General features: G+C 40.1%; 2 protein-coding genes across 4 annotated transcripts; both read right to left on the reverse strand.

Annotated features, from left to right (window-relative positions):
• Window positions 1-1,575: 1,575 nt before the first annotated feature.
• Window positions 1,576-9,750, reverse strand: nfe2l1b (nfe2 like bZIP transcription factor 1b). Of its 3 annotated transcripts, none has more exons than XM_026178062.1 (6): window positions 9,521-9,750; window positions 7,722-8,548; window positions 6,384-6,605; window positions 3,769-3,858; window positions 3,170-3,328; window positions 1,576-3,017 (listed from the first exon to the last, which is right to left on the reverse strand). In XM_026178062.1, exons 2-6 carry the CDS (start codon window positions 8,277-8,279, stop codon window positions 1,638-1,640), a joined length of 2,409 nt encoding a protein of 802 aa, XP_026033847.1. In that variant the 5' UTR covers window positions 8,280-8,548; window positions 9,521-9,750; the 3' UTR covers window positions 1,576-1,637. The 3 variants fall into 3 exon arrangements, with proteins under 3 accessions (XP_026033847.1, XP_026033849.1, XP_026033848.1); XM_026178064.1 differs by lacking the exon at window positions 9,521-9,750 and adding an exon at window positions 9,054-9,201; XM_026178063.1 differs by lacking the exon at window positions 9,521-9,750 and adding an exon at window positions 8,645-9,047.
• Window positions 9,751-11,964: 2,214 nt separating this feature from the next.
• Window positions 11,965-22,672, reverse strand: cdk5rap3 (CDK5 regulatory subunit associated protein 3). The gene is made up of 14 exons (XM_026178065.1): window positions 22,515-22,672; window positions 22,195-22,243; window positions 21,910-22,041; window positions 21,215-21,315; window positions 21,066-21,114; window positions 19,368-19,546; window positions 18,982-19,118; window positions 18,054-18,198; window positions 17,725-17,832; window positions 16,464-16,545; window positions 16,265-16,353; window positions 13,571-13,776; window positions 12,339-12,510; window positions 11,965-12,095 (listed from the first exon to the last, which is right to left on the reverse strand). The coding sequence occupies exons 1-14, from the start codon at window positions 22,518-22,520 to the stop codon at window positions 12,030-12,032; spliced, it is 1,521 nt and encodes a 506-aa protein (XP_026033850.1). The 5' UTR covers window positions 22,521-22,672; the 3' UTR covers window positions 11,965-12,029.
• Window positions 22,673-22,864: the final 192 nt, after the last annotated feature.

Genomic DNA, 22,864 nt, shown 5'->3' on the forward strand with positions numbered 1-22,864 from the left:
CATTTTTTTCCTCATGAATTTGCCTGTTTTGTTTTCCTAAAATATCTCTTTCGACTGTAAATATTCTCCTAATTCTTTTTCTCTTAAATTTTTCAGGTCTTCTTCCCATAAATTTGCCAGTTTGTTTCTTGTTTCTGGTTTTGAAATAATAAACAGGTTTTTTCTCCTCAATTTGAGGTTAAAGCAAAACAATTCTGAGAAAACAAAGAAACAACAACAACAACAGCAACAAAAATCTCTATTCTTTTGTCTCAGGCCTTCACCTCAGCTTCGCCAAGCTTTTTAAATTGTTTTCGCCCTTAACCGGCCCTAATACACTGTTGTATTTAACATTTGGCGCGTATGTTACTTGAAAGGGAAGTTGCTACACCCCAGCGTCAACTGAGCCTGCCTTCTGTTAATGCTAAAAATGGGGCATCCAAGAAAACTGAATGACTTTGACTCAAGACTGCCTGGAGTTGGTTTTAATAATGCACTACTCTCTGGAGCTCCTGGCCCATCACCGTTATCTTGAATTCTTCCTTTAACTACAGGCTCAGAATTTAGAATTCAACAAAAAGGGTGTAGGCGTCTATGTAAAGCTGATGTGGCTAGACCTATAACCTTGCTTATACTACAGATTATGAACAGTTAATAAGAGCCTTCCTAAACGCAGCTCCCGTATTTAATCCTGCAGCGAAGGAATAGCGACAGACACGGCAAAATGCATACAGCCAAGCCTTTTAAAGACAAATTACAGTGCTATGTATAATTTATAAGGAAGTCGATACATTTTGCAATGCAGCGTGCCTCCTCCCTAAATCTGCTCCCCTTCAAAGACTTCACCTCCAGGCCTCTTTCAGCAGTGACCAGCGCAAGAATGCTCTCAGCCTCCCACTCCTCTCATCTCAACATCCACCTTCCACACATCAAACCCGATCTATTTATGGCCTTCTAAACTTAGATGCCACCTGACTCGAAAACTGGAACCTACAGAATTAGAGTGCAGTGTTGGAGCATTTAAGATGTATACAGATCATGTGATGTGCACCAAATACAACCTTTGGTTAGTATAGGTGTTAATTGGCATCCTAAAATAATGGACTTCCTTTTGGCCTTTGGTATCTAAACTCACAACCATCGATGCATTTCTTTGCAACTTAAAAGCCTCAGTGACTATGAAAATCACCAAAAGTCTCCAGGGTGGGATGTGATCTGATAGTCCTTTAAAACCTTCGGTGCATAGGTATTCCAAACATCCTCGACAGTGTTCTTGTACTCCCCCAGTCCCTTCTTTCACCCTGCGAAACTCCTCCATCCTCAGTGGTTTGGTGCAAAAGGATCAAGAGCAGCTAATTTTTTTTCCTTCTTCCTAATAGCTCGTTTTATGTCCTTTTATATCCCTCTTCTCCTCGTCTAAATAATTAAATCTCAGTACTCGAACGAAGAGCTACTTCTGCGTCAAAGTTGTTTCCAGGAACAAAAATTGTAGGAACAGAATGAAACGGGAGAAACTAATGCAGGAAGAGTAGTCAACAATGCCATTTTTCTACTCACCACAATCTTCTTAAAGGAAATAAGGACATCTCTCTCGTGTCTGCAGAAATCTTTCTTACTGACTTAGCAAAGTTATAGAATAAACAGCAGTTTGTGCTCCCTCACTTCTTTTTGTCCTTCTGTTTTTTCTCTGGCTTTCGGTTCTGCTCGGCGGTCGTCACGCTGCGGGGCATGATGAGCACGCTGCCGTCGGCGCTGTACTGCAGCGAGTACTCGCTGGGAGGATAGGGCCGGCCCTCCTCGTCCCGCAACTGAGTGAACACCTCTTGGTACAAGCTTTGCATCTTCTGCTTCATTTGCCGGATGGAGCGAATGAATTCCATCTTCTCCTTCAGCAGGCGGGCCTTGTCGCGCCTCAGATCTTGGACGCCCTGCTCCAGCTTTATGATGGTGTCCAGCTTGCGTTTGCGGCAGTTCTGGGCTGCCATCTTGTTCTTCCCGCGCCTGCGGATGTCACGGATAAGGGCCAGCTGGGCTTCGCTCAGGTGGTGCTTGGCTAGCAGCTCGTTGAACTCTTCCACAGGCAAGTTGATGATCTTTTCGTTGGAGAAGGGGATTTTCATGGCCCGGGCTCTGCGCTCGTCGCGGCTTGAGTGCTTGTCGAGCAGGTCCTGAGGAGGCTGAGGCTTTGAGTTCTGTTTGTCACGGACAGTCTTCTTCCCGACCGAAATGGGGAGCTCTGGGTGCTCAGAGAAGGCAGAGGAAAGCGGCAGGTTGTAGGTATGATTATGGCTGATGCTGTCAAGTTGAGGGAGAGTGTGGAACTGGGAGGGGTCCTGATAGCTCATACGGCAGAGCTTGCTATATTCAGGCTGGTAACCTCCAACAGCTCCTTCCTCTGTCTCTACAGTGGCCACCTCAGAGTCAGTGCTGTAGCCCACAGCTCCTTCCTCCGAGAAAGTGGCAGACGTTGAAGAGGAGGAAGCTGCAGATGAGCAGGAGGTTTCTGAGCTGCTTGGGGAGGCCGGGCTGTGGCTGGAGTCCAGGGAAAGACCAGAATCTGAGTCAAGCTCATCCTCCAACTGGGACGCCTGGGCCTGACTGAAGCCCTCCTCCATGGCGAGGTCCAACAGGCTGATTTCGTCAAGCATCGACTCCTCCAGCAGGGTGCTGAAAGGATCGGGGAGGACAGGGGTGGAAGTAACGTTGTTACTGGAACTGTTCACGTGTGGCGGGAGAAAGATCCCAGTTAGGTTGGTGGCTCCGAATGTGGAGTTGATGTTAGTGGAGTTGCTGGAGGAGGGTCTAAGTGTGGCGGTTCTTGGGGCAATGCTTGCCGAGTCCAGCTGAGGGTTAAAAATCTGAGGGAAGTCTTGGCTGCAGCTGGGGAGGGAAGCCTGATGAAGGCTGACATCCTGGTTTATTGGTGTCGAGCGAGTAGACAATTCAAAGTTTCCCGCAGTGCTTGACTCAGTTGTCCCACTTATGGCACTTACGCTGCTTGAATTGGTGTGGAGAGAAGTGTTGTTCACTTCCATTGCCTTTAAAAAACGAGTTTAAAGAGAAAAATGCATTATTTTAAAACAATGTTAAAATAATTTCAGTATTTTGAATTTAATGTAGACCTGAAGGTGTCTGGTGTTACAAAATATACTTCACAAGCAATCATGAGGACAAAACAAAAACATCTTACTTGTAGCTCCATGATGGCCATGATGTCTTGCCACTGCTGCTCCAGGTCTAACTGTGGTTCTGCTGAGGGCAGCTGTGGCACCAGAGGGAGGCCCTGAGATGTAGAAGGAACTTCTTCATTGGAAACGGCAATTTCTGGGCTGACAACCGGGGCTGGAAACTGATTAAAAATATCACATAAATTAAAAAATAACTTGATTTTACATTATATGTAGCTTATTGTGCCAATTTATCCAATTTAAAATATGAGACTGTAGGTCTGATTTATCTTTCAGCTGCACTAAAGTAAGAACTGCTCAAGTTTTGAGAAAAGGGGAGTGCATCGTATCTCATCAGTCAAATCCAAGGCATCCTGCTTAGGCTGCTCTAGCCTGCCTTGAATTACTGCTTCCTCCACCCCAACTCCTCACACTTGTCAATATCATATTTGCTTTTCCTGATGGCTGGTCTGTTCTGTTCCCTAGTTAGTGGTTTCTGCTGCTGCTCTCACTGCCTTAGGCTTTCCGCACATGTATGTGGGGGGGAGGGGAAGGAGCGATGCCACCAAAAAAATAAAATATGTGGCCATGACAATTTCAACAGCAGATTTTTCTTTGTTACCTCAGTTTCTTCTCCAAAAGGGAATGTGGCCTCCAATAGCCTCAAGCATTCTTGTAGAGACAGTGAGGTCTGTGTGCCGAGAGCTGGAAGCTGGTAACACCGAAGAAAAAAAAAAAAAGAAAGGTAATAATCTTAAAGTGTTTTCACAAGAGAAGCTCTTATATTTTATTTGTCCAGACAAAATGGCTTTTTTTGTACACACATGAAGAAGTTCATATATATGAATTGGTATTGGGGATTGCTGCCTAAATTTGAATAATTATCCAGGGTATAAACCAGGGCTTCCCTCACCAAAGACATTCCTAGTTGACAAGTAGTTGCCATTTTAGGTCAGCAATTCTTAAACTGTGGGGCACACAACCAGGGAAAAAAATATGGAGTAGAACTTAGTTAATTGAAGGTCGGCTTTTTACTGCATATTCAGAACTCTGGTGCTCACTAAAGTGGCTGCAGCCATCCCGTCAGAGGAAAATCACCAGGACGATTAAAAAAAAAAAAAAAAAAAAATCAGATACAAATATTTTTAACCAGCTATTTTTACAAGGGTTTTTACTGGGGCTTCTGAAAAGCCAGAAAAAAAAGGTGTGAGAACCACTGTTTTAGGTCATTTGTTAACTCTTTGTTACATCTTTTTAATTCACTTACACATATGCTTTTTGGGGGGGAATCAAAAAATGTTTTTTTTACTTAATTAATTAATAAATTTTTTACTTCCAGGTAGGAGAAGAAAATCTAATCAACACTTACATTACAAAGAAATACAACAGCGAAGTTTAAAAGCAAAAATATACATTTTACAAAAACATGTGCACCCAGCCAGGACAGCTCCTAATCTAAGAGTGGTCCATTGTGGCTAACATTAGGCTACATGCACGTTTAAACAGTAAATCAGTGCTTGAGGTTAACAACTGACTCACCTGAGGGGTTTCCGGGCACATTATTGAGGTCATCCTTTACCGTCTTTAAATGATATCACACTTTGGATTTATAGCCCAAAAACTATGCAAATGATTTTGTCAGTTTGTGAGCGGTTTTATTTTTTTTACGCAGCCAATCAACCAACTCAAACCCGATCATGGCTTCTTAGTCACTAACTTTGCCAATAGAAATCAAGACATTGCTTTCTTAACAGTGCTTGTGATTGTTTCACATCACAAGCAAACTCCAGCAGATTCTGCTTGGAAGCAGACTTGAGACCCTCCTTTTTTGAGGGCTCTCCTTTGGGCTTTCACACCCTGCCCATATTAGCTCAAACAGTTTAAGGCTGTAAGCATCAGTCATTCCGACAGTCCAGCTCAGGGGTGTCCAACATGTGGCCCAAGGGCCAAAAATGTCTCCCAATGTGGGGGTTTAAATTATTATTATTATTATTTTTTTTTTTTTTAAGGCAGAAATTTGTGACTTTTCACTGTATTTTTCTCTTTAAGGAAAGATAACCTCATGAAAGTCTGAACTGTTAACCTGAGGCAGAGATCTGAGTAATCGTCATTTTTACAACCTTCTTACTAACAAAGAAATCACCCATAGCATACAATACTAGGCCAAAAAAGTACCGGATAAAGAAAAACAAAACAAAAAATAAACCCAACAGGTGGGGTTTTTTTGGGTTTGTTTTACTATTACTTTCATTATATATCAGAAAAAGTGTGTGTGTGTGTGTGTGTGTGTGTGTGTGTGTGTGTGTGTGTGTGTGTGTTGGGGAGAGGGGGGGGATTTCTGTGAATTAACAGAAAACTTCTGTTTTATTTTACAGGACAAAGTCCAGGAAACGAGCTGTCAATACTTTTTCTGTAATTTTACCATGCAGCCAGTTTCCTTTGATTTACTGCAGCAGCATTTCTTTGTAATGTGGAAAAACAGACAGTCAGAAATGCACTTACTTTTCTAAATACGTCTCGATCTGGGCATAATTGGTTTAAAAACAAACAAACCCCAACCCCTTCTTTTAAGTCTAGCTGCTGAAATTTTAAGGCCTAAACAGACAAATTCCTGTAATCTCTCATTTGTTTCTTGGACTATTAATGCAGTTAGTTAATACTCTGTGTATTTGTCAAGTCAATCCCCAGCTAATGTATCTAATCAATATTTAACACAAATTTCTTTTGCTTTTGATTTCGTTATGGGTTTGTATAAACCCTGTGCTTGACACTATGCGTCTCTATGCAGTTGTACTTTTATGGTGGGTAACATGATCTTGTGATTCTGAACTGCCTCTGGTTCGCTGGAAAATTCTCTTGGATGGGAAGCCTTAAAATAAATGCAATACAGTCATGTGTGTCTCTGTGAAATGAACTTCTACCTTAATCTAACTGCAACGGCTTGATGTGCTTTATATTACCGGCTTGTGTGACTCAACAACGAGATGATGCTATTACATACATGCGGAGCAATTTTGATTTTGAGCACAAATTTTTAAACTTGCAACATCTTGGTCAAATGCAGCAAAGAAACTAAGTGGAAAGTCTCTACATTTATAAAATTAATACTGAGCAGAGAAAATTTCCTTTTTATCACCAGTGTACAGCTCCTATTTTTAAGTTTCCTTTTTATGTCTTAAAAGGCAGGCGTCCGACTAAAAACAATAGCATATAATGAAAGGCTTGGTGTTAACAAACCTGCTCAGGAATGCTCTCTCCAGTCTCTCCATCCACTGGTGGAGCCCCTTGTAAGTTCACACCATTTCTCCAGCTTTCTTGTTCCTCATTCCTGTCTTTGTTCTCCTGTGGGCTGGGCTTCTCCTCCTCGTTTTCCTTCTGACGGTTGCTGTAGTTAAAAACTTCTCTTCCTGCGCCAAGATCAATGTCCTGTCGCCATAGGATGTCAATCAAGTCAATGTCCTGAAAAAACACAGAGCAACCATTGAAAAATGGCCCTGTATAGAGAGGAAAGGTACTTTAATAGCCACATACTGACTATCAACATATTTGGCATGTGCACAACTAAAAATATGACCTAATATTTGATAAATCGTCACTTTTTATTAAACCTTTTATATGGGCTGTTTTCATCTGAGAGTGGATATAACACAAATCAGATGATGTAACCGTGACATAAACACTTGGGCACGGTAGTTATCATGTGATCAGAAAGAAGTCTTGCTTTATTGCAATCCAATAATGACTGTGAACTCGATCTCCACAGTGTCAATATGGCCATTGTGTGTTGAGAATACTTCACATAATAGTTAATGTGAGAAATAACAACACATAAACACTAAACGTAAAAGAAACAAACAAAAAGATTGTATAGTTATCATGTCTTTCGTTCCATTTTAAGGTAAGGAAGTAAACTTGGGGGGGGGGGGGCTGCTCGCCATGCATTTCAAAGTTGGAGAATGTTAAATATGGCCAGAACCACAGCTGTATTAAATGTGACTCAACTGGTTCGACTAAAAATATCACACACTGATAAAAGACCTAGGGTGGAGGCTGTTTTTATTACTCACCGTAAAGCTATGTTGAATGAACTTTTTTGTATTTATTTTTAGTGGAAACGGATACTAAATACTGGATTTATTAATAAATACATATATACAATGTTTTCAGGTAACAAAAAAAGCATTTTTTCCTCTCTTCTTTCTTTTTTTATATTTTTTTTTTACTTTGCTAGGCTAGACTACTCTTAAATCTGCCATTCACAACATAAACACACATTCACACACACACACACATATATATATATATATATATATATATATATATATATATATATATATATATATATGTGTATATATATATATATATATATATGATTTTATATGGCCTATATGTATCATAGTTACTGTAATTATTTAAATTATTTTGCTTTATGCTGCGTTTAATTTTTGGCTTCTGTAACAAACAAATTTACTCATTTGTTGAAAAAAATTCTCTTTTAACATAACTCAAATCCATAAATTCTGCTAAACGGAGAGCATCTACATTTTGATTGATGCTCTCCTGGTGGAAACATACCTCTTTTGTGAGATCATCATTGCCATCCCTGTTGCCGTGCTCCTGGTTGCCCTCGGGGGCCACAGCTCCCAGGCTGCTGTCCGCTGTGTTCAGACTGTATGTGGATTCAGGCGCTCCACTTCCTCCCCTCATGGCCGGGGTAGCGTCAGGGTTGTTAACGTCCTCTAGGCCGGCCCCATTGTCCAGGGTGATGGTGGGGCTGGACTGGCTGCTGGCGGACACCACAGTATCAGAGTCACGATGCACTAGCCAGGTGTTGAGCTCTGTACTGGGCACGAAGAGGCGATCCAGCTGGCGCACCTGGTTTAGCAGTCGTCTAGTGGTGAAGAAACGATCGAGGTCCACACTTTTTGGATGGATGCCATAGCCGTCCAGCGTGTTGCGCAGGTTGTGAAACTGTGTCTGGGTGTAGGCTGAGCTAGGCCCCAGGATGATCTCTCTCAGTGGGGGCAGCTGATTGTTTAGGTAGGTGTCAACGTCCACCCGCACCCCAATGAGACTCAGAAGGATGGTGAACTGAATCAGGCCCTCTGTGAAGTACTTTTTCAGGTAAAGCATTTCTTTACAAAGGAACAAAAGGTGAAAGTAAAAAACAAAAACAAAAAGGGGGCCAACTTTCTTGGATCAATAGTTCTCCACTACCACTAAAAGACTGAGATAGATACATGAACATAAAAACCAGTTAAATATAGCAAAAGGGGAGGGTTGTCAACAGGATTATCTATGTCAAAAAGCTGTATAGGATCCAAGATGAGGTTTTCACTTTTTTAGAGAGTCCAGTTTAAAGTCAAAGCTCTGCTCTTCAAAAGAGTGTCATCATCCCATTCCTGGCAAAAGTGAGAAATAAATGTGTTAATGCTCTTTTGCAATAAAATTAAACATTACAATACATTCAGCCCTGAAGCACGCCAAGCCTTACCTACCTACATTTGCTTTAGGCACATGTTAATGAAAACAGGACTTGCTAGCCCATTGCAACCACTCCATCCTCTAAAGACTAAATAAGTGATGTCGGTTCGCAACGCGCAATGCCTCCTCATTGCTGGACATTCAGCAGCCCAGAGATGGTGAAGAGAGAGCTCCAGGCATCACCCCACCCTTGACAGGACAACTACTTCGTGTGGGTGCTGCTGAAGGTGAATGAGGGAGTCCAGAAAGCTCGCTGGGCTGCTAGCATACGCACCAATGTTAGGTGGATGGCACGGTCCCTCCCTCCTTTCGTCCTTACGACGTTAGCTGTTAGCTGCCCTGTCTCTTAAAATCCGGCTATCGGTACTACGCATTACCTTATTACACAAGACAAAGTAGCTGTGATGCGTTTTATCCACTTACCCTTAAATAAATGACAGCTTTCTCTGTTTATATTTTAATTTTAGGACTGCCTACTTCCGCTGTAGCTAGCATCAACAATCTCCCTAGCAACAAGTGGTGAAAAGGTGATTGACAGAAAGTACAGCCATCCACATGCTTTGGGCGCAGCGACGACACATGACTCCAGTTACTCCCGACCAATAAGAATAGGGCAAGGGCGGGGTTGACAGAAAATGCCCAACTACTATTGGAGCTCAAAACGTACACTGTGCTAGCCTTATGAGCTAGTTTTCTTCTAACTACCTAAACAATTCAGTTAGTTTTAAAAGTAACGTAAACAAGATACACCACTATGTTCATTGCCCTCCCGTAAACATCACTTTTATTAATTTACGTGTCTGCTAACGTTAGCTTGCGCCGTAAGTCAATGCGGTTTCGCCGCACAGTATTACTTATTTAATTTAAAACCTTTTGATTGCAATACTTACGCATGAAGATTTTGCAAGTGTGCCTTCATGCCTCAAAGTCAGCTTAGAATAGTAACAAGTCCTTTTTCATTAAAAGTTCCACAGTGATGCCAGATACAGCACTCTCCAGCCTTTCCTCATTGAATGGCCCACCATGACTTGCAAAATTGCTAGCTAGCCCGGCTAGCCTAGCAGCGCCGCTTGACACCAAAACACGCTTTCACACAGAGCATGCGTAGAACATTCTAGTGGCAAGCAAGCTTTCATCAGCCGACTGAAAATTCCCCCGCTGGTAATCTTCCACAAGTATACGACGGCAAAATAAAGATAATAATAATAATAATAATGATGATAATGAAAAAAGGTCAAGGGTGAGGACATGCATGTAAAATTTCGAAATAAAAAATATTTTGTAATGTTTTGATTTACAAGAATTAAAAGTAAATATTACGGGAAAAACACGCAAAATTACGTGAAAAGGGGGAAGTTAGTTTACTTAAAATATAATTGGAACATTTAGGAAATCTTGGATTTCCTTTCTTTTTCGTTTTTTGAGTCAATTATCGGCAGCTTTACTTATCAAGGTTCAAGCTGGGGAGAAATTCAGTGCATTCTACAATTGCAGGCCATTTTCTGGCCCAGCCATGAATTTGAAAACAATATGCACAAAATATTTTAAAAAACATCTGTCCTGAGACTAAATGTAAACCTAGTTGTTGAAAAGTGGTTTCAAAATATAATTTTAAATACAAAATAGCTCTCCAGAACCCAGAAAAAAAATCAGTGTTAAGTTATAAATCCACGTTTTTGTTTTGATTTTATTGACCTCTCTTGGAACTTTTAAACCATTTTTATTTTTATTTTGTAATTGTCCATAGCAGGTTGTGCCTCACAGCATATGTGCAATGCTGTTACTGAAACCTTTTTAGCCTGTTAAACAAGAACTAGTGGTAACACTGTGTCATCATTCATATGCTTTGTATTTTTCCGACCCTTTTTTGCATTGGGACAGTCTAAAAAGTGCAGAACGGGAAAGCACATTGCATGCATATTAAGTAATAACTTTACAGCCAAAGTGTCCTTTTCATAAAACACAGCGGCCCTTTATTCTGCTGTAATATTGTTGGAAATATTGAGGGAATCACTTTGTTACAGTTGGTTACTGCACTTTTCAGCTAAACAAAGTGGTAATGTTGAGCTGAATTAGTCATATTTTAGTCATATTTGTTATGACTAATGTCATTGACTAATTTTCATTTTCCGTTTTTCCCCTCATATATTTATGAGGACTTTTTTTTTTAGGTAAAAATATTCATTTTTATTTAGCTAAGTTTTGACATAAATTTGACCTTTTTCTTAGTGTTTTCTTGTAAATTTACAACTTAAATATTGTAAATTCTTGATTTACAAGAATTTGTAAATCAAGAATGATGAGTTGGGGGTGATTTAATCACCTTCACCCAGTCTTTTAAATTTCAAATATTTAGTTTTTTAATTATAGTGAGTCTTGAAAGCAATGACAATGCTTTTCAATGATAATAAAATGAAAATGTATTTATATTATAAATATATTTAAAGAGGTTTGTAAGGTTCCTTTGCAGTCATAATAACATATAGAAGTCAAAGTATGACATTCATATTATGGATGCATAGTCTAAAGAAACAAAACACACATACGGAAAAACAAAATAAACCAGAAAATTCTGGCAAACATCAGCGACAAAGAAGATCTTGTTCTTCAGCCAGTGGTCATGAAAAGTTTTCATCATTTCCGACGCGGCTTCAGTGAATAGTACATGGCTCAGCTGAAGGTCCAGATGCATCTCTCAGGTCTTTGATGGATTTATTCCTATTTCTTAATGACATGACCTTCAGATACTGTTCATCTGCTGTTTTTCAAAAATGTTTTCAAGTCTGTCGCTCCTTTTGCCCCAAACTTGTCCAGTTTCCTCAAATTTCTTAAGGTCACACTGCACGCTACGCAGTGTGTTTGTTTTTTGGCCAATAGCTTTTTTAGAATCACCTTGTTGGTGCAAATATACCAGTTTATAACTGCAAATCAGTGTTGTCTTTGGCATTTTTCAAGCATTCCTCTGAAAATGGTTAGGTACAAGGACTGGACTGAAAATGAGTGAAAAAGCAGTCAATGTCCAAAGAAAAACTTCAGAGGTCCACTTTAGAAAAATTTCAAGAAAATCAGGTTTCTTGGAAGCGAAATATAAAGAAATGAGTGGTGGCTCCGGACTCTTGGACAGTAATATATTTTGTTTTAATACAGGGGCATCAAAACTTGAAACCTGCTTAAAATCCAGTTTTATTCCCTGGTTTTAAACCAATCCTAACAATACACAAGTTATTTTTATCACGTTTTAGTATTTTCAACATTGTTTGTTTCTTTATCTCTACAGCAGTTATACAAAAACGCAAAGAACAAAAAAAAAAAACCCAACAAAAGTTTACATTAAATATCACTTTTTTAATTTCTGTTGTAGATCATGACAAAATATTTTCAGTGACTGTCTGAAGTTCACTAAATATTAACCCCCATCAGGTTCACAGGCCTGTTGTGGTATCGCTTTGAAATGTCTGCCTCGATCTGTGAAAACAAACATAACAATCATCAGTTACTTCTGAGAACATTGTCGGCGTAACACTTAGAATTTGTACCGTTTCCATGTCACATAGAATATGAATACCTTTATGTGTCTGCTCATATTTAAACAGAGATCTCACAATGACAGTTTTCAGTATTTTCTGCTTCCTGCAGCCTCCTCATTTGACATAGTTAGTAAATTATCCACCGTGCCAACAGAAACAAATACAAAAAATAATGCTGTACCAGCTTCTGGAGTTCCCGGGTGCATCCTGCCAGCAGGTCAACACGAGGCTCCAGCCTGGACTGCTCCTGCAGGGCTTCCTGCCTCTTCTCTGCCATTGTGGCTCCTTTCAGCACCAGAATGTCAGCCTGCTTCATTTTCTGTCTCAGCATCTCTGACACGCGCTCAACATACCTGAACACGCACATCACATTAAAAATAATGAACAAAAGGTGCAACATTTCTGATGCATACAAAGGGGTTTTTCCACTTTATTTAAAGACTGATGCTCATGATAGAAATGATTTATGTCATTTATACTGAATAAGTGGCTCTGTATTGTAGCGGTTAACTTATTTGCCTAACAAGCAAAAGAGCCCCAGTTTGAGCCCACAAGGAGTCACAGAGGGGTTTGTGTCAGGAAGGGCATCTGGTGTAAAAATCTGCCAAATCAAATATGCAGAGCTACCCGCTGTGAATAAGTGAGCAGCTCAAAGTAGCTTATATTATTTATACAGAATAAAATGTATTGTCAGTGTACTTTACATAAAAAAGGACCTGCTACAAGGCAATTAATTAAGCATTCTATACTTTAATTTCCCTTCTACAGAAGAGAGACAGAATAATAAAAGTTAACTGTCTCTTAAATCACAGCCAGTTATGGTAGAAATGAATCACAGAGCTAATCACACTAACCACAGACATGAATGTCAAGGTAATATCAGGCTTGCAATTGTTTATCTGCAAAGGTTTTTTCTGGGTCTGATTGGAGAAAGGGGATCCTTAAGAGTACAGAAACTCCAGATTTTGTGGCACAAATTCTAACTTTCACTTTCTGAAATAAGCACAGGGATGGGGAACTCCAGGTCTCAACGGCCGGCGTCCTGCAGGGTTTAGATGTGTCCTTGATCCAACACGGGTGATTTAAATGGTTAAACGACCTCCTCAACATGTCTTGAAGTTCTCCAGAGGCCTGGTAATGAACTAATCATTTGATTCAGGTGTGGTGACGCAGGGTGAGATCTAAAACCTGCAGGACACCGGCCCTCAAGGCCTGGAGTTCCCCACCCTTGCTCTAAGCTATAAACTTGTTAAGCTATTATATACAAAAGTCACAATAAAGTGCTAAAAGAGAAGTTTGAAATGATAGTTCTTCATCTTATGTGTGTTATTTTACAACAAGGTCATGTATTCACATTGTTTCCTGAAATAGAGCTCAGTGGTGATCATGCTGATATTCTGGCGACCATCATACCGTGGAGAGGCGTGAATCATGAACAGGTGCTGCATCCGGAGAGAGGTGAGCCTCCCCAGAAGGTCCTGCACCTCAGACAGCATCGCCTGGATGTGTTCGCAGGTTTGGCCTTGGATGACCGAGGGGGCCTGCTGGAACTGGCTCATAGCTACCACATCGCCCTCTTCTCTCATCTCACTCAGACGCTGAGTCAGGAACACCTCCAGCTGCACCAACAAATGAAGCCAGAGTCATGCGTTAGTGACAGAAAACCAAATCTGGCATTCAAACACTTATATATAAATATCACAGTAAAAAATGCAATTGCACCTCAACAGTGGGAGCATTCCTTCAGGTGAAATATTGTTAAACTGAGATCCTAATCTTCTGTTATGTCTGAATGCATAAGACCATATCAGCTAAACATTTATCAGGACCAGATTTTTCTATTTAATCCACGTAAAAGATTATGAAATCACACCATCTGCCTTTATTGCCTCTTTCCTGAATTTCTGCAGTTCTCTCTGTGCAGAGGTCTTCCTTATCGCACCAGCAGCTGTTTAACCATGCAGCAGAGACACTCCTGACTAGTACCAAACACCGAAACCATGACCCAATTCCAATCCTTTTCACTTCATCTGGAGTATAAAGTGGCCGCCTCTGCATTTCACTGTTGCTATGCATTCGTCTTGATTCAGTGCTACAACTAGAAACTGTTTGACCTCAATCTTGGCGTTCTTTTTTCACCATTTTAACTTCATTCTTGCAGCTTTGTTGCCATCTCTTTTGAGCTTATCTAAAACTTTATAATGACATGTAGCCGCTGTGCTCACAAGAACGTCAGGCTGCTTGTTAGTGGTCTCAAAGCCTTCACCTTGATAACACACTGCAGCTACTTTATTCAGCTTTCTTGTTTTCTTTCTTCTTGGTTGACTTCGTCCTGACTGGATTGCTTACCTGCCAACATATGTATGTTTCTACAATCTGAAATAACCTTCTTAAAGGCATTTGAATTACATACACCAGCAATTTTCAGCTGCAGCTGTGTCTTTATTCTTACTTAGCCACTGCTACAGAGAAGAGACACACAAGGAGATTCTTCAAATCTGAAGTTATACTTTGAATACTACATTACACTTTACTGCACTATTATTCATGTTCAGTAGTACCTAAAACATGTGAATTACTGCAACCTGTTTGCAGTGTGCTCTGCCTCCAGACAAAAATCAAATGAGGCAGGCTTCAGACACCCCCTGTACCCACTTAATTAAAAGTACAGATAGATGTGTGCTGCTCTGATGGCCTTGGGAATAAAATGTTTTGATTTGGATTAAATAATAAGTATGGTGCACACAACTACATGGATTGACTGCTAAAAACTGAGTCAACTCTTGAGTTTGGCTGTTAACGCAAACCTTGGACATTTTACCTTTTGTTCCACAACATGAAACACATGTAAATAGCTCACTGGTTAATATATTATGTGTACTAGAGAAGATGCTTACTGGCAAATGGCTAAATAAGACTGCAGATAAGTCGTCATCAAAGTGAATGCAGGAGGTGATGGTGAAGTCATAAGACTATGGCGTACTTTATTTGTAGCCTAATGGCAGAAATACCTTTGGTGGCTACAGTCATGTTTCAGACATCAAGATTTTTCTTGCGTCATCCCAACATTTACAGTCCCTCCTCTCACCCTCCACACTCCCTGCCTTTCCTTCTCTCTCGCTGCCTCCTAACATGCCTTCCCCCTTTCCTCTTCCTTTGCATTCGCCAACAGTAGCAAAGCTTTCACCAGCACTCTGACGAACATTCAGCACTGAAGGTGGTCTTCGTTAACCTGGGCTCTGACTGATCCAGTATGGAAATCTCATTCTTCATGATCCACATGTTTGATTTTGGCCAAGATTTTATGCCAGATGCTCTTTCTGACACAACCCTTCCCATTTATCTGGGCTCGGGACCAGCATTACACATACACTGGCTTGTGGACCCTCGCACAGTTGTGTTCCAACAAAACCTGTAGACGACATAAGCTTTAACCTTCCAGGAACAGGGTGTTCCTAACTTTTTGGGTGGCCAAGAAAAAACCCCAAAAGCATTTCCCCGGCACTTCTATCTGAAACTAAGCAGTTCAATTAGACCTTTTTCCTTAATTTAAATAGATTTAATGGCTTAGTGAGGAGACCTGTGGGACTAAATGATATTTACAAATTTTCATCATCAATAATTTTGTCCAGAACATTTTACAATCATCACACAACCTTAAGTTAAAATACAAATGTTCAACCTAAAAAACTGAGCAACACTTAGCTAGTCACTGAAAGGTCACTCCTTCTATCCTTCAAAATGTTAGTTTTTAAAAACTGCAATAAATATAAACAACAACAAAAGACTAAAACCATACAAATACAAATAAAATAAAAAATTACAAAATGTCCTCCGTGTCAGTCTGTGGAACTGTTACCTTACACGTTTTTGTCTGAAAGTTAAAACTGATGCTGTTAAATGCTTTTCACTATCATTCACTCCAAACACACCAGCAAACCTGGTGTGTTTGGAGTAAAACAAAAAGTTTTTAACAACACACTCTCCCTCTAAGCTGCTTAATGCTCCACTTGTGTGTTCTGCCTATAGCTTTATATCATTAGGCTATATACAAATATATGTGGGTCTTCTTGAAGTAATTTGAGATCGAATGACTGTAGTCTTTACCTCCATCAACTCGTCAATGAACCGGCTGCGTGACAGAGGGTTTTCCAGTATAGTTAGAGCATCTTCACCCCTTGCCACTCCCTCAGGGCCTTCAAAATAAAATGAGTCTTTTTTAGCAAATGGACATTTCAGCAGCTGAGCATGTGACAGCTGCAAACATAAAAAGGATTAGAAGGGGGAAAAAAAAAAAGTTTCTCACAGTCTGTGCCCACATCCACAATTTCAATTTCAATGGGAGCTTCTGCGCTGTCACCCCAGTCGATACCGCCTGCCCCGGGGTCCTGATGAGGGAGACGGAGAGAGAATAGTTCAGCCTTTTACCTCCCATTACTCAACTGACTACCTTCTCCCAAAAAGTAATCAACACTGTGGTTTATTACAGCTTTTTCTGCCTGGCATAGCTCTACAGTACTTTTAGACATTTTCACCCAATATATTCTGTAGTTCCGCAATCATGTAACCATATACTTTTACTTTATCCAGCAGTTCTCAAACTTTTTCTGGCATATTCCCTTCAGAACCTGAGAGATTGCACCAAACAGAACAAAATGTATTATCAAGCATTAACAATTATAATGAAAGAACAAAAAAACAAACCAAATTTAATTTGACTTTATTAAAAGTTAACAAAAATGCCATTAAAGCGTTTTTAATATTTTATGGTGCAATGTTTTTGACCATTCATTCATAGCGCCTGTATATTCCAAGCAACTATACAGTAAGATATCTATTTTGACCATTTATCCATTAATCTGAGGTTATGCTTGACTCAATGGCCACTTCCTACACACACTGATGTTGCAACACAATACATCACCACAACATTGTATACGTCACTCACTGCAGTCTCCTGAAATTAATTGTGTCTCTGCAGGGAAAAATATACCTGGTAGTGCGTCACTCAAACAAAAACAAAAAAAGTGTCTTTTATTTTCAATTTTTTTCTAATTTTCTTGAACCCCCCACCCCACTCCCAAACACCTCTACTGGTTCTGTTCACTTGCAGGACCCTGCACTGATAGACTGTGGAGATGCAATTTTCCACACCATTGGTTGTGCCAAAGAGCTGGAGTTGCATGCCAGCAGTAATGGCACAAATTATGTTGCAAATTGCTGCACATAAGGGGGACAATAGCGAGCAAGCAACTTTGCTTTAGTGGAACCTACACAATGAAAAAAAGTTTTCATTATTATTGTTGTTATTATTTTACCAGGCTTCATATGTACGATTTACCTTGTAGTTTTAGCCAGTTATTTTTGGCCATTTGTATGTTAACTTGTGACCTATTTGGTGTTAATCAGCTTGCTAACATGTTTTCACACACACTGAATTTCTGCTGCAAAATTCAGGCACTGCAGCTGGTTTAAGATGAGGATGTACCTTTAAAAAAAAAATCACTATATCATATATCATTGTTTTAGAGAAAAGGATGCAACGCAGACGTGTTCAGACGCCCTACCTTGGAGTTCGGCTCCAGGCTGATTCCCCAGTCTATTCCATCCTCGGCTGTGATGCCTGAACTCACACCCAGGGAATCTGATACTTTGCCAAAGTCGCCCCAGTCGATCTAAAACAGATTTTAGAAGACGAAGCAAAAACAGCGGTAAGAAAGGACTCCTGCTGTGAGTGGACATTTGGAATCACTTTGAAACATGCAGGCATTTACTGATAATTTCAATTATGGCCCAGTTTACATAGTGAACTGCATTAAGATAGAATAATGAATGGTTCTTACTAGTTTTAATTATATGAGCACAACAACAAGAATACACATGCAGTAAAACTAACCGTGTCCTCTGTGATGGTATCAGGTGGTGATTCACCCACAACTGGCCTTTCAACAACTGTGGGAACTTTCCCCGTTCTCCACTCATAAAATGTTGCATTCCCTCTTTTTTGGGCAAATGTCAGCATAGGGAGTACTGGCTCAGACCTACAAATGACAACATGTGAGCTCATGTGACCCAGCACAAACATTATCTATGGTTTATGTAGTTAAACAGAACAGAAAGTGTTTCTTTCAAGTTTACTTTCTTAGTTTTTTGTGAACTGCTCTAATGGATATACACCGATGTTTGAGCTGTATCTGCAAAAATATACATTTGAGTGAAACTGCGACAAAACAAAACATAATATTTTAAGTCTGGATGATAAACTGGATTTCAGTTACAACTGAAAATAATTTAGCTTCCAATATTATGAAAACACAAAGTTTTTACACTGAAAGCTGCAGTTGCCCAGTCACAGATGCATTTATAAAGGCCTTTCATGCTTTTTTGGTCCAAGCACACATCAACATGTGGACTGGAAGAGTCAACCACTTTACCTCTGATTAGCAAAGGAGCTGCTTTAACTCATGAGTGAGCCTTTGGACAACCTGGTCTATCTTGAACGAGTTAGGATCATGAAACTTGAAGGATCATTAACAGTTGCCTGCAGCCGGCTTTGTCTTTTTAACTCAGATTGTCTCTCATCCCATCTGTTTTTGGCTCACTCTTCACAGAATGGCCCATCTTTTATAACTCAATTATTAACTTGTTTTCAGTTTGAACGACATTTAAAGTTCAAGGAGATTCCCCGTGAAAAGTTTTTAACCATTTGTTAAGTTTGTAACTAACCAATTTTAAATACTTAAGATTTCAATATTGCCCAAAATAACAGAAATTATGTTTTTTTCCCCCCATAACATGGCATCTCTACTGTATCCCTTACTCACCAGTCACAGACAAAGTTTGTAAAGGCAGCATAAAGTTGTATTTGCTCTTCGAGCCTCGCAGCATCCTTCCCGACTTCGTCAAGAACCGCTGGCAAGTCCTTCACCAGAGCCTGAAGCTCTCGAGGAACATTTTCACCCTGTAAGAAGCAAATAAGTCAATCAAAGGCTCAGAAATCCTCACATAGCACACGATTGTTAAAGCTTTTCCACCAGTTTAGATTTGAGTTTAAAATCTTTGTTCTTACATTCATGGCCTTACAGGGTGAGGCCCCCGCCTAAGGTTACTGCTTTCTGTTCACATTCGCATCAATCAGTTAATAAAATGCGTAACTCTGAGTGTTTGTGTCTGAATATTCTCCTAGAGGTGTGCACGTTCTTGCACTTACTGTGATGCCATACTGTTTGCAGGCAGCATAGTAGCGTTCCCTCAAGTCTGCAGCTGAGCTCTGGCACTCCACCTCCCGCCTGCTCAGCTCCTGCTGCAGCTGCTGAGCTTTGGCCAGCTGCCTCCTCAGAGCCGGGCCTTCGTAGCTCACGTTGCGGCTCAGCAAGCTGGCCAACTCCACTGGGACACACAAACACATTTTTTATCATTCAGCACATGCAATTATTTTGTTTCTTCAGCTGGATTTTGTGGTCGATATCCTAAGCTACACAAATGCAGCAGCAAAATTAACACTTATAACCTTCCTGCTTTAAAAGAGGGAGCCTACAGGTATAAGCAAGTTAAATCTTGACTTAAATCAAGACTTCAGGAACTTTAACATATCTTAGACTAAATTTAAGGGCTGGAAAAATACACCAAAAACCACAGACTGTATAACAGATACAGCATAGCTTCAAGATCTGAAACAGCAATGGGAAGTGCTTTAATGCTGCATTCTTTCCATCCAGCAGGGGGCGACTCCTCTACAGCCACCAATTACATACAGTCTATGGTGAAAATACACTCTTTTAAAGTAAAGTTAAAAATAATCACCAAGACAAAATATAAGGTGGTTCATGTTGCTAGATGTCAGTTTTAGCTGCTAATTTAAAGTTTTCTAACCATAGTGAAGTGACTTCTATATTCCTCTACATCAGCTGTATTTGATATTCACGTGTTAGACTTTGTACATCCACGAGGCCCTACTTGGGAAACTTGATCATTAGAAGGTGCACATAGAGCTCTAGAATTTAAAGAAGTTCTCTTGGACTTGCTTCGTGCTGCTATATAAGCAATCTGTACATGGAAAGTTTTACATTTTAGTCCCCAACACCGGATGATTAAACTGTTTTTCTGTTAAGGCAGCAGAGTTGTGAAATTTGTGACCACAGAACATCAGAAAACGCGGTTGAAAGAGTCGCAGTTCTGCAGACAGCAAACTGTGTGAAAATGAACTTTGGTTAACATGGTTGAAATTTATTTGCACTAAAGAATGCTTTTATATTTACTGATCCGGTTCATCTGTCTAAAAACTACAGATGAAAGTGAGCTTTTAGGTCAAATATATGCCTTGTTTATTGTCCCTACAAAATAAACAAGCTAAAAAAATAAAAATAGACAATATGACATAAAGTGACAACAAACGGTCTCATAAGCACTTTGTGTAAACAAGTAGACTCGTCTTCTTTGCCTTTTCCACCAGTATGTTACAAGGTCAGCATCCAACTGGGCCTAAACCAATTTCCCACCTGGACCCAAGTACAGGGGTCCCTATATTTAAGACATTCTTTTAGGCATAAGCTACAATAATTAGGTTAACCAGATACATTATCTCATTGCTAACTGGTTTAAAGCATATTAAACAGCATGAAAGTCTTAGCTGAACTATAAAGCATTAACACATGTTTGTACACAGTCGCATTTCACGACCTAAATGTTTAAATGGGACAAAAATAGCAGCACTGAGAGATGGAAATTTGCACATTAAGAAGACAAAAAACACTTAAAACTCATCCATACTGTCAGTAAATATGAATTAAAGATATTTTAAGATTTATTTTCAAAGGAGCCAAAGATACGTAGCTGTGTTCACAGGTGTTTTTATACTATAAAGAAGACATATTGATATGTCTTTCCCTTATTTTCCTAACACACTTACCCAAATAGACATTATCTGCTTCATAAAGAGACACAATCTCCTGCCAGTCCTATGAAAACAAAACCACAAGGGAGAAAGTTTTACAGCAGAAAACCCAAATAAAAAAAATCCCCTTAACATGTGACATTGACATGTATGAATCCTCTCACCTTCATCCTCTGTGATGAGTATCTGCCAAAGATGTTCTTGGAGGAAGCCTCAGTTCCCTTCAGGATCTCCACGATCCTCAAGCAGTGAAAGTAGTGAATGTCTGTCAGTGAAAGTAAACAAAGCACAGAAATAGATGAAGATTTAAAAACAGTGCATATTAACAGCTGCTTAAAATACAATAAACACCAAAGCCATGCTCCTCTGCAACCCCTGCTGGTGTTGCAGTAGCAGTGCAAGAGTCTTTGGGAGTTGCCTGAGGTTAACTGCTAGTTGTCCAAAAGTTGTGCAAAAGCATGCCTGAGGTTGGCTTGGGAGGGACAGCACTTATTGCTAAACCCTGTGATGCTCTCCTGACTACCATTATTAGCTTAGATTAGACAGTATTTTAAAATAAGACCATTAAAAAACTCCAATGTTAGTCTCCACTTTGTTGCAGTCATTAGCAGGGTTGTAACACCACCTTAAAATAAGAATAATGATAACAACAAGAAAAAAAAAAACATTAATAAAGTTGTGAAGTGGGGTTTAAGCCTGCATTGATGATTATAAAGTAACCCAAAACCTATATCTGGTTGGAAAGGGGAGTCCCTGAGAAGAGTAGAAATGGTGCTAAATAGCCTGCTGGGTCCATAATAGATTCATCTCTCAGAGAAGTGGAAGGATGGGTGGGTGTATTGAGTTGTAGGGGACCTACAAGAGCCGGAGAGGAGCGCCTTGATCTCCTCGTTCTCCGGCATGTCCTGGATGGCAGCATTGATCTTCTCCCTGATCACCTTCACTGCACTTTGCCATTTCAGGTTACAGTGCCTCCGATCCACCAGCCAGTCTGCAACCACACAGAGCAAGTTTACGTCTGTAACATCTGTTTCAGCCAGCAGGCTAAAGGACTACAGAGCTGTATTAGCTGCTTGTAGCTCAGCTGCAGAGGAACACATAGAAAAGCAAGTGCTTGTTTTAAATGTGCGTGTTTTTGTCTTACCTAAAAGTTTGCTGGTCTGTATGTCGATGGGAAGGTTCTGAATGTTCCGCTGAAGGGAGACAGCCAATAGATTTTGTTATTTACACCTTATTTAACTAACGTAAAGGACAATATCACATTAAACCGTTAGGAAGACATTGTGAATAAGTATCTTAAAAAATGTCATAGGACAGACTGTTTTCTTTGCTAACTTAAACTCAGTGTAAAGTGTTCATTTCTCTGTCACTTAAGTGGACTTTTGACTGTGTCAGCTAGCTAGCGTTAGCTCGCAGGCTAGTTTTTAAAGCCAGCTCGGAAAAAAAAACTAAATTTAATCTCACCTCCATTATTTCCTTTTCTTTTTAAAAACGTTTCCGACCATTCAGGGCTTCATTATACGATTATATTCCGGTTTATATCCAGGATTATCATCACCATCCGGAGCTTTCCTGTTTATGACACGTTAGGAGAAAGAGAGCCAATAGGAGGAGGCGATGTTGCCATGTCGATAGCTGCATTTGGATTGGTGAATCGTCGTGGCCCCTGATTGGTGCAACTAATGAGACTGTCGCTAGAGGGCGGTAGTGTCACTTTACTTAAGGTCAGTTGTTCCCAAACTAAGAGTAGCCCATGAAAAATGTGGAAGAATACCTGGAAAATGTTGACCATTTCTTGTTATGGGTCAGTCATT

Source organism: Astatotilapia calliptera, chromosome 8 (genome assembly GCF_900246225.1).
Source record: "Astatotilapia calliptera chromosome 8, fAstCal1.2, whole genome shotgun sequence".
Taxonomy (NCBI): Eukaryota; Metazoa; Chordata; class Actinopteri; order Cichliformes; family Cichlidae; genus Astatotilapia; species Astatotilapia calliptera.